We start from the raw sequence: 11347 nt of genomic DNA, 5'->3' as shown, positions 1-11347 counted from the left end.
ATTAAAGTAAAATATTTTAAAGTATTATATAACTACAAAATATTTTAAATTTAGTACTAAAAATAAATTAGGGATGCCTGTGTGGCTCAGCGGTTGGGCATCTGTCTTTGGCCCAGGGCATGATCCCGGGGTCCTGGAATTGAGTCCCACGTTGGGCTTCCTGCATGGAGCCTGCTTCTCTCTGCCTATGTCTCTGCCTCTCTCTCTCTCTCTCTCTCTGTTTCTCTCATGAATAAATAAATAAAATCTTTTTTTTTAATTTCTTTTTATAGTATACAGAAACATATTCTGTATACTCAATATTTTATGTAAATTATCTCCATTAATTTTTTTTTTTTTTGAAAGAGTGATAGGCAGGGAAGGGGCAGAGGGAGACAGAGAATCACAAGTAGGCTCCACACTCAGCTCAGAGTCGAACACATGGCTTGATCTCACAATCCTGAGATCATGAGCTGAGCTGTCAGATGCTATGGATTGAGCCAGCCAGGTGCCCTTCATTAGTTCTTACAATAATGCTATGAGGTAAGTATTGTTACTAATTCCACTCTAGATTAGTAAAGATTTAGAAGATATAAGCAAGTGCCCAAAATCTGATTGATAGAGGAGATACAATTTAAAACCAAATTTTTCTAACTCTTGTTTCAGCTATTGTTTCTAAAACACGCAACTGAATGACTCACATTATTACAGGAGTTTACAAAATTGTATCAGTGTCAAAAATTTCAGAGTATGATCCCATATCTGTTCTTTAAAAATAAAATTCAATGTATGCCAAAAATATCATTCCATGTTAAATATTGTATGAAAACCAAATTTTTATTTTAGTCATTAAAAATTAAAATGCTTAAAAGCAACCCAAAGTACCAAATTTTTAGATTTAAGTACTTGACTTTTGCAGGGTTTGTATTGTATTCTAATTAATTTATAGTTAATGCAATTACGATCAAACGTTCAAAGGGCTTTTTTCCCAAACTACTACAATGATTCTAAATTTACCCCCCCAAAGAAATCTTGTGAAACTACATCAGAAACTTTTGAAAACAAATAATAAATAATGCAGTACCAAACTATGACCTGTAATACAACTACAACTTAAAATACTGATGTAAAAAAAAAAAAAAAAAAAAAAAAAGATGTAGTAAAAAGAATAGTTGGGGGGGGGGATAAATTCCCCTCTACCCTTCTAGGTGCTGTGATTCCCCCCACCGTAAAAAAAAAAAAAAACTAATGAGAAAAACAAACTGCAGTTTAATAACATGTACACCTCCTGTACACGTGGGAGATACTCTGAAGAACTGAGTAAAACTCCCTGAAAAAGCCGAAGCCACCACCTTGAACACTGTCTTCAGCTCCAAGATGGTGTAGGAGGGGAGTGAGCAGGGAGGGGGGCACGTATGGGCCACCAGGAAACGGGTGGGGAACAGGTTGTCACGCAGAATGAAGTCTGGGCCTTCTCCCACGGACAAGACTCCGATGACCGACTTTCTTCTTCTGGTGCAGAGAGGGACACACTTCCCCACTGAGGTCTCCTTCCTACATGGAAAATGTCCCTAAGAGTGACTTCTACTCTGGTTTCAGAGACTCTCCTGTGTACGGCATTTCTTAAAAATAATCCGCTCAGGGCAGCCCCGGTGGCTCAGCGGTTTAGCGCCGCCTGCAGCCCGGGGTGTGGTCCTGGAGACCTGGGATCGGGTCCCGCGTCCGGCTCCCTGCATGGAGCCTGCTTCTCCCTCTGCCTGTGTCTCTGTCTCTCTCTTATTCCCTGTGTCTTTAATAAATAAATAAAATCTTAAAAAAAAAAAAATCTGCTCGAAAACAGTCTATGCCAAAGATCCCATTTTGGGGTGCCATACTCTGCTCCCCTTCCTACCAAAGTGGCCCATTTTGCGGCGGCAGGTCTTATCTTGGGGTGGCATCTGGGGGTACCCTTCCCAGCTAACAATTACTCCGATGGAGACGAGGACGTGCAGGACTGTTGGACACGGGAAGCCCCTAATCGCATTCCGCTGAGTAAGGAGGGGAGGCTGCAGAAGCGAACAGCCCTGGGCTGCGGAACCCGCCGAGCTCGGCGGCGAGCGCCCGGCTCCGTCTCTCACGGGACGGTCCCGGGAGCGCGGCCCGAGGGGGCGGAGCCCGAGGAGGGGCCGAAGCCCCGCTTCCCGCCCGCGCCCTCAGTTCTCAACGAGGTCCGACGCCTGCTTATAATTACTCCCGGCGGAGGCGCAGGCCCAGCGCCGGGAGGTCGTCGCACAGAGCGCTTGTGCCATGTCTGGTCGCGGCAAGGGCGGGAAGGGGCTGGGCAAGGGCGGCGCCAAGCGCCACCGCAAGGTGCTGCGCGACAACATCCAGGGCATCACCAAGCCCGCCATCCGGCGGCTGGCCCGGCGCGGCGGCGTCAAGCGCATCTCGGGCCTCATCTACGAGGAGACCCGCGGGGTGCTCAAGGTGTTCCTGGAGAACGTGATCCGGGACGCCGTCACCTACACGGAGCACGCCAAGCGCAAGACGGTCACGGCCATGGACGTGGTCTACGCGCTCAAGCGCCAGGGCCGCACCCTCTACGGCTTCGGCGGCTGAGCTCCGCATCCGTTGCCTAAACCAAAGGCCCTTTTCAGGGCCTCCATCCTTTCATCTGAGGAGTTGCGATGCTGGTTTAGTTCTAGCTTGTGGAAAAAGGAGTTTGGCCTTGAAGTATCTGTTTCCGTCCTTGTGTTTACCGATCCTTAGTTCTTGGAGAAAGCGCTAGTCCTAAATTTTACATGGTTTCCCCCGGGTTTGTTGTTGAAGTTGTATTAGGTTTTCTGTATTTAACATTTGACGTTTAAATCTTTTAAGCGGGGGCAGCCCGGGTGGCTCAGCGGTTTAACGCCGCCCTCAGCCCAGGGCATGATCCTGAAGATACACGATCGAGTCCCATGTTGGGTTCCCTGCCTGGAGCCTGCTTCTCTCTGCCTGTGTCTCTACCTCTGTGTCTCATGAATGAATAAGTAAAATCTTAAAAAATAGGTCTTTAAGCGGAATTTTAATACAATACTAGTCTTGCCTGACATTGGAAGGAGGAAAGGCACCTGGCACCTCAGCTGGAGTTTGCGAGAAGGCACATTTCAGTGTATACGAGGCCTTAAAGCTTAATCACAATTTAGTGACCTCTATTCTGGTGCCATCTGTCCTCTGCTTAAATGAGCTTAACTGGAGAGCAAGTCATGACAAGCCATACTTTGCTTGTCTCCCTTCTAAGAGACCAAGCATGTGATTAGCCCCGGGCTTCAGACCTGGTTTCCACTGGGAGCAGAGACTGGAAGCCTGTAGAAGACTTGATGCTGGTCAATACCTACAGAACAGCTGGTGAGGGTGGGATGCAATAAAAAGGCATTTCAGGGCACCCCCGGTGGCGCAGCGGTTTAGCTCCGCCTGCAGCCCGGGGTCTGATCCTGGGGACCCGGGATCCGGTCCTGCGTCAGGCTCCCTGTATGGAGCCTGCTTCTCCCTCTGCCTGCGTCTCTGCCTCTCAGTCTCTCTCTCTCTCTCTCTGAACAAATAAATTAAAAAAAAAAAAAAAAAAAAAAGGCATTTCAGCTAAATAAGGGAAACGGTTGCAACGCAAATGTTACCATGAATGAAGGCAGCTCCTAACCCAGGAGAGCTACTAAAAAGAGATCCTTAGTGCAAAGTACAAAAGGAGTCAAACTCGAGATTAGGACGTAAATCCAGACCGATTCTTAAAGTCGTTTTAGGATTCTCCCAGAGAAGATCTTAAAAACTAGAGAAAGATCCCAAAATCAAAGGTGAAGACTTGGGTGTTGGTAGGAAGCTTTGCTAATGCAGATACATAGATTGAAGTAGTCATTGCCCACATGCATATAAAGAGAATAAGCAATGATGACATATATACATTTTAAAGCTGAAGTTAAAAACTCAACACCTTCTTGCCTCACCAAGATTTAACCCTTGTAAGGTCAGATGTTAAATGTGCATCTAGCCCGTCTACCAGAGCTGGTAGGGTCCTCAAGGACCCTAGAGGCATCTCTGAAATACAGTGGTGCCTTTCTTAATGATGGTAATCTCCTGTTTTCCTGAGAAGACCCGGGCCTAACTTCAGCTAACATAGAACTCCAAATTGCAAAACCTGCAGTATTTTGAATGCTTTGTGTTCACTTAGCTCTCCGACAGAGTGAGATTTCTTTTTTGTCTGCTATTCCTGTAGCAGACTGCATGATATGTATCACATTCTGATTTAATGCTTATTCAATAATGAAACTTTTCTATTTCTAGTACCTTTGTGGAGCAATTTTCTGAGATGGGAGATCTTTTTTTAAAATTATATTTCCCCAACACGTTCTGAGGGTCAATTAGGCATTTGTAGCTTTCCATTAATTTCTTGAATAATTTTGATAAAAGTCAATTCTTAGAAAAAAAATTTAAAAAAGCTCTAGGTATTCTGTACATTATTTATAAATTGCTATAAAAATAGCAATTTTTATAGCTAATATTCTAGTACTTGTCTTTAGACATTTATGACTTATATTCATAGCCTGATTTAATGAAACTTTGAAAACTTCTTGATAATATCTTTCCTAAATCCAGGTCCTAAATTTTGAATAACGAAACCTTTAATGTATTACATCTGAACTACTTTTGTAGTTTCCCAAGTGACCACTGGGCCACTCATACTTTCTCATTTCATGAGAAAAGACATACTTTGTATTTGTGATTAGCCATATACAATTGTAGAACTGTTGTGTTATATATCTCACAATAGGAAAAAAGAGTAAATAAAAAATATTCATCCCTGTTGCAATCAGATAAAATGCTTCTAATATAAATGTGTAACAATCATACTATTTAAGTTGGATAAAACATACTTATATTTGCTTAAACAGAACAATGTTACTGTAACTGTAACTGAGTTGTTTGTTTTTTTTTTTTTAAGATTTTATTTTTATTCATGAGAGACACAGAGAGAGGCTTAGACATAGGCAGGCTCCATGCAGGGAGCCCAATGTGGGACTCCATCCTGAGACTCCAGGATCATGCCCTGGGTTGAAGGCAGGTGCTCAACTGCTGACCCACCCAGGCGTCCCTGTAACTGAGTTTTTATTGGCAATCACCAATGACACATTCATGATTTGTCCATTATAAACACCTAATGAATGCCAACTGTGATCATCATCCTTAAAAGACCAAAACATCTTTATTCACTTTAAATTTTAAAAGTTCTCTATTCTTTGGGGTAAGTGATGGAGACAAGTAATAGGCCATTAATTGTCCCTCTGAGCTAATAGACCAGTGACCTCCTTGACTTGACAAGCCAGGTCTCATTTTGCTCATGGAGAAGATTATAATTAAAGTTAAAAATTGTCATTTTTCCTATGACAATTCTTTCTGAATTATTGTCTGAACATTTTTCCAACTGCATCAGGCAGACTCCCCATTAAGACATCTCTTGCAAGATTAGCAGAGGTAGAAACGTTTCTCCAGTGTCCAGTTTTACAAAGGAACCTATGCTGAACGCCAACAAGCTCTAAAAGCCCTTTCACAGGACCTACCTCCTTGAGCAAATTCTTGCACGAACTTAAAGATACCGAACCAACTCAGGGGAAACTTTTGGCTATAGGGTTGGTTGACAGGACTAGCAACCTGTGCAAGTGACAGTGACATGGCCCACAGCGCTGTGGCCACACAGACCAGCAAGCTCTGCACCGCAGGGCGTGTGCGCAATGCAAGCACTACAAGCCAGTGTCACGGCTCCTTGGGTGACAGGGGGGTGTCACCCAAGGGGGGGGGGGGCGGGAAAAGGGCCTTTGTGTTTAGGGAGGACAACGGTCCGGAGCTCAGCCGCCGAAGCCGTAGAGGGTGCGGCCCTGGCGCTTGAGCGCGTAGACCACGTCCATGGCCGTGACCGTCTTGCGCTTGGCGTGCTCCGTGTAGGTGACGGCGTCCCGGATCACGTTCTCCAGGAACACCTTGAGCACCCCGCGGGTCTCCTCGTAGATGAGGCCCGAGATGCGCTTGACGCCGCCGCGCCGGGCCAGCCGCCGGATGGCGGGCTTGGTGATGCCCTGGATGTTGTCGCGCAGCACCTTGCGGTGGCGCTTGGCGCCGCCCTTGCCCAGCCCCTTCCCGCCCTTGCCGCGACCCAACGAGCTGAGAGACTAGTGCACAACGTCCCGTCCCTTCTCCAGCGCTGCAGGCTTTTCTACCTCTGCTAGGGGACCGAACTGAGAAGCTAAGATGAAAGTGCCACTGCGTGGGAGAGGGAAGGCAAACCAAACCAAACAAAAAACAAAACAGGCTTAGGTTTCCTTGTACTGGGTTTGTTTTGTACCTCCTAACTATTCTGTTACCCTGTTAAAGCTTTAAAAATTGCTTTTGAATGCTAATGCCAAACGCGAATGTTGTTAGAAATACCAAAAAAGGACAAGCAATAAAATAACCTTTTCTCCCACCACACAAAGAACAGTTACTACTGCTAGCTAATTTGATATTTTGGTGAACAGATAAATGCACATATTTTTTCAAAGAAAATTCACACAATGCTATGTATGGTGTCTCGGAACTTCTTTACGCTATATTTTAATCAATTCCCCTTCTCTAAGGACACAAAAAAGTTGCTCTTAATACCTGTTAGTCCTTCTTAAGAATTCCCTACGGTATACCTTAACCAATTACCTAGCAATTCCTTAACAAGCCACATATGTAAAATAATTCTTTTCTGTACTGAAGTACGGACGTACAGATGTATCACTTTTTTTTAAAGATTTTTATTTATTTATTCATTAGAGACACACACAGAGAGAAAGAGAGAGAGAGAGAGAGAGAGAGAGAGAGAGGCAGAGACTCAGGCAGAGGGAGAAGCAGGCAGATTCTATGCAGGGAGCCTGTCCCGGGTCTCCAGGATAACGCCCTGGGATGAAGGCGGCATGAAACCACTGAGCCATCTGGGCTGCCCAGATGTACCACTTTTAACACAATATTGGAACTGTAGGGGGTGAGGGCAGGCCATCCTAAGAGTGGTCGCTTTGACATGAAGGTATTAAAATCCAGCAAATTCTGGAAAATTTTTTACCCCCTCCACAACTGCCTAAAAGGTAATTAGATAGAACACCTGGTCCAGGAAGAGAGTCATCACAGCAGATAATTGTATTATGCTATGAGCTAGGTGCAGACCATGGGGAGGACCAAGGCCTGTTTGTCTGAGTGCCTGCAAATATTTGTGTACCAGACAATTACTCTTCCTGTGAATTACATTGCTTCCCTTTGAAGTCCCAGGCCCCAGACTCTTTCTCCTTAGCTCAGAAAGACATACATACTTCACATTTTGCTTGACAGTCTTTGAAATTTCATGTCTGTACGGATTGCCTGTACAACTGAATTTGATTTTCTCCTGTTAATCTGTCTCATGCCAATGTGATTCTTGGCCTGGTTACAAAGACTTAGAAAGGGACAGGATATCTATGCTCCCTGACAGAACTATTCCTAAAAATTCTATTCTCTTCTATAGTTTAATCAGCTTCCTTTACCAAAGGAAATCTATTCTCCGTTGAATCTTTGGAAAATTTACATTAGAAAACATGAAAAAAAAAAAAAGGTGATTGTTTATGCCTGTGTAATACTCCATCGTAAATAGTTTCTATGATACATTTTAAACAAAATCTCTAGTATTTAACAAAACGTGCTTTCTATTGTTTTCTATTTTAAAAGAGCGTTCTGTACATAAGTTATTTCCTGAGGATAACCTAGAATTGAAATGCCTTGTCAGAGAGGATGTAGATTTTGTGGTATTTAATTAATATTACTACATTTTCCACCAAATTCTTACCACATTCGCCTGTGCCAGCAATAACTGTTGTGCATATACATTCACTGTCACTGATACAACACCAAAAAGAGGCATATGTTGAAATGCTCTATTCTGCTCCCTTTCAAAATATTGTAACTTCTTTCAGGTTTATTTATTTATTTTTCTTCTTCTTTTAGGTTTAAAGAAAGAATGCACCCCCTTTGGAATTTTTTTCACAATTGCATTGCACTTTTTAAGTGCAGGAAAATGGACATATTTAAAAGAATGAGTTCTACATCTTTGTATATTGTAGGAGCTAGAAAATTTTCCTTCATTTCCTTCTAGATTCTCTGGCTGATCTACTACTTAAAGTGACAGGAGACAAATTCATAGAAGAAAAACATTTAATTTTGTCAGTTCAGAAGCCCTGTAAAAAATAATACTTAAAGGCAGTCAAAGAATGAAGGTTTCTATGCTATCTCCGGCTAAGGAATGGGAGAGGGGACTACAAAGAGAAGCGAAATTCATAGCGAGAGAAGAGATGTTTAGCAATTGCACATGTGCCCTGAGGAGCTGAGATCTCACATGAAAAAGTTCCATCTTATAAGAATTCCCTCTCTGTTATCAACCCGTCACCTAAATTCTTTCAAGCAGTTAGGGGAAGGGCAGAATTTCCTTCTGACCTATGGTATTTTCAGGTGACATTAATTCAAAATTGTCCACGTGTCAGTGGCATTTGGGGGAGCCTTGTTTATTTGTTTATTTGAGACAGAGAGAGAGACAGAGGCAGAGACACAGGCAGAGGGAGAAGCAGACCCCATGTAGGGAGCCTGATGTGGGACAAGATCCCGGATCTCCTGCGGAGCCACCCAAGGATTGGGGAGCTCTGTTCTGAAACTCTTCACTGTCCTATCCACTGGGTTTGAACTTGGGCCTGGCTCGCAGCAGAGGGGCAATAAGTATTTGTTGGATGAACTGTAGGGGAATGGAACATTCTCTGCCTTCTTTGGCTCTGCCTACGAGTTAAACTGACAGAAGATATTAATTATTAATATCCGTAATAGGAAAAAAAGCATACACATTTTATCAAAGTTTTGCATGTTACATGGATGCCTTCAGGAGAGAAGGAAGTCCCAAAGCAACTAATCAGGGGGAATTTCATGTCTTTTAGACAAAGATGCATTTGTGAAGATGTGACAAGACAAAGTGGTTTGAGCTTGGGGTAGTAAACCGAAGAAACAGCAAGGTTTTTTGTTTTTTTTTTTTTTCCTGTGACCCTGCATCTAAATACCTGGTCTCTGGTTATAAGAAGGCTTCCCCTCCTCAGGGTACAGGGCTGGCCCCTTCCCCAGGATAGGTTTATCTCCAGCTTTCAGGGAAGGGCTGAGCAGGGTGGGGGAGGTTCCTGTGACCTTCCCACTTCTGCAGTTTTCTCAAACTCTTTTAAGCTTTAGATATTCAGTATATGCCTAGCTGCTGTATTATGGGGGCAACAAGTCAGAATGAACCTGGCAAATCACTTTTCCTCCCACGCCCACCTTCTGAAACCACTTTGTTGAATAGTGACTTGGCACAGCTGAAAGCCAGACACTCTAGCCTGGCCTCCTTCACCCCTGTGAGTCAGTCTGCAGCAAGGCCTAACCCTTCTGCTCCCTTTCCCCTTAACTCCCTTCACATCCCCTCCTCCCCTCTTCCTCTTCCTGATCTCTGCCTCACCTAGTTCAGACCCTCACCCCTGGCTGCTCTTTCCAACCTTTTCACCTGGATCTCACCTCCTTTCAAGCTGCTCTCAACTGGGCCACCAGAATAAGGATTCTGAATCAGACATTTTACAAGATTTTAAAATTCTGTGGTCTCGTAGATAAACTTTCTAAATCTTTTCAAAGTGTACAAAGCTCCTCAATATAGCAAGGTTTGCTACCCCCCTTCTACTGAGCTTTCCACATTCATCCCCAGCCATTCCAGCCTCTAGCCATGCTGAAGAATTTCTAAGTCCAGGGCACTCTGCCTGGAGCAGACTTCCCCTCCCAGCTACAAGACCTTATTCAGTCAGTAGGCTCCATTTCATTCACTTCCCAGTTTCTTTTTAGAGTCCGTATTTTCTTAACTGTTTCTTCTGAAAATGCTAGGACTTTCCCATTGCAGATACATTCCTTAGCAGAGGCACTCAAGGCCAGTTGGCAGAATAAATGTAAGATTGAAGAATAGTGGATGCACTGCGTAAGCAAATGTCAAAGTTAGCCTTAAGTACACTGGCTACATGTATTTTGTTCTTGCAATCCTCTCTGCAAGTCCTTACTCTTAAGCAAAGGTAATAATGGTAGATCTTCCTGGATTTCCAGCAGCTAGTGCAACACAGCACCCATACCAGACCTGCCTTTAATTTTGGCTTTCCCTGTCAGAGGCAGCAGACTTGCCGGCCAATGAAGATATGGTGCATTATTGGGAATAGGATTTTAAAGAGAACTGAAGAGACAGAGAAGTAAAAGAAATATTTTCACCTCTTCACTCAGCCCATGAGAAAGAACTCCGGTTTAATTTTCAAATCTTACTGGTCACATCGCTAATACCCCTTTCACAATGCTTAGAATCGTAATGGGAGATGGTGGGCCCCGTGTGAATACCCCACCCAGAGATAAGCGGAGAGCTAGGATGCCTAGGACTTCCTCCGTTAACACGGTGGTTCAGGACTTGCAAATATTTCTGCAGCCCAAAGATCCGGGGAGTTGTTAGCTTGGATATGAATACGTGGAATAGTATTAAAAACCAACTGGAAATCACTTGTAAGATTTATATTCATGAGAGAAGCAGAGACACAGGGAGAGGGAGAAGCAGGCTCCATGCAGTGAGCCTGATGCAGAACTCAATCCCAGAACCCCAGATCACGTCCTGGACAGAAGACAGGCGCTAAACTGCTGAGCCACCCAGGGACCCCCGCAAATGGAAATTAGACTGAAATACACAAAGCTAACTAGAACTCTACACTTTACCTATAGCTAAGGACATCCAAATGATTGATGTGCATTCCTACTGTGGCCGAATCCGAGCAGCGGAACAGCTTTCTTAGTAAGTGTGGACGGCTCTAAAAAGAGCCGGTTGGCCATAGGTCTATGTCTGTCAGGACCGTTCTTTCAGCAGCTGGCAGACTCACTTGGAGCTGGTGTACTTGGTGACGGCCTTGGTGCCCTCGGACACGGCGTGCTTGGCCAGCTCCCCGGGCAGCAGCAGGCGCACGGCCGTCTGGATCTCCCTGGACGTGATGGTCGAGCGCTTGTTGTAATGCGCCAGGCGCGACGCCTCGCCCGCGATGCGCTCGAAGATGTCGTTGACGAACGAGTTCATGATGCCCATGGCCTTGGACGAGATGCCCGTGTCGGGGTGCACCTGCTTCAGCACCTTGTACACGTACACCGAGTAGCTCTCCTTGCGGCTGCGCTTGCGCTTCTTGCCGTCCTTCTTCTGCGCCTTGGTCACCGCCTTCTTGGAGCCCTTCTTCGGGGCCGGCGCGGACTTGGCGGGCTCGGGCATGGTGACCCGCAGGAAAGCAAAGTGAACCAGGGCAACGCA

General features: G+C 44.8%; 3 protein-coding genes across 3 annotated transcripts; 1 reads left to right on the top strand and 2 right to left on the bottom strand.

The window, feature by feature from the left end:
* Window positions 1-2241: 2241 nt before the first annotated feature.
* On the top strand, window positions 2242-2715 carry H4C12 (H4 clustered histone 12). Its single transcript, NM_001374591.1, is given in 1 exon segment — window positions 2242-2715. A coding segment is annotated over 1 exon segment (312 nt). The 5' UTR covers window positions 2242-2265; the 3' UTR covers window positions 2578-2715.
* A 3093-nt stretch (window positions 2716-5808) lies between these two features.
* On the bottom strand, window positions 5809-10884 carry H4C11 (H4 clustered histone 11). Its single transcript, XM_038583979.1, has 3 exons — window positions 10812-10884; window positions 7820-7869; window positions 5809-6152 (listed from the first exon to the last, which is right to left on the bottom strand). The coding sequence occupies exons 1-3, from the start codon at window positions 10882-10884 to the stop codon at window positions 5832-5834; spliced, it is 444 nt and encodes a 147-aa protein (XP_038439907.1). The 3' UTR covers window positions 5809-5831.
* Window positions 10854-11333, bottom strand: H2BC14 (H2B clustered histone 14). Its single transcript, XM_038584426.1, has one exon. The coding sequence runs from the start codon at window positions 11306-11308 to the stop codon at window positions 10928-10930; it is 381 nt and encodes a 126-aa protein (XP_038440354.1). The 5' UTR covers window positions 11309-11333; the 3' UTR covers window positions 10854-10927.
* Window positions 11334-11347: the final 14 nt, after the last annotated feature.

This window comes from Canis lupus, chromosome 35 (assembly GCF_011100685.1).
Source record: "Canis lupus familiaris isolate Mischka breed German Shepherd chromosome 35, alternate assembly UU_Cfam_GSD_1.0, whole genome shotgun sequence".
In the NCBI taxonomy this organism is placed as follows: domain Eukaryota; kingdom Metazoa; phylum Chordata; class Mammalia; order Carnivora; family Canidae; genus Canis; species Canis lupus.
This window is presented reverse-complemented; position numbering and strand designations above follow the sequence as displayed.

Bases quoted from the DNA above. Each gene is read 5' to 3' on its own strand.
- H4C11 (XM_038583979.1), bottom strand. From the start codon at position 10,884: ATGGCCAACCGGCTCTTTTTAGAGCCGTCCACACTTACTAAGAAAGCT. The intron at 7,870-10,811 runs GTAGGAATGCAC...GTGTTGTATCAG, and splicing joins GCTGCTCGGATTCGGCCACA to TGACAGTGAATGTATATGCA. The intron at 6,153-7,819 runs GTAAGAATTTGG...GTTGTGCACTAG, and splicing joins TGCTGGCACAGGCGAATGTG to TCTCTCAGCTCGTTGGGTCG.
- H2BC14 (XM_038584426.1), bottom strand. From the start codon at position 11,308: ATGCCCGAGCCCGCCAAGTCCGCGCCGGCCCCGAAGAAGGGCTCCAAG.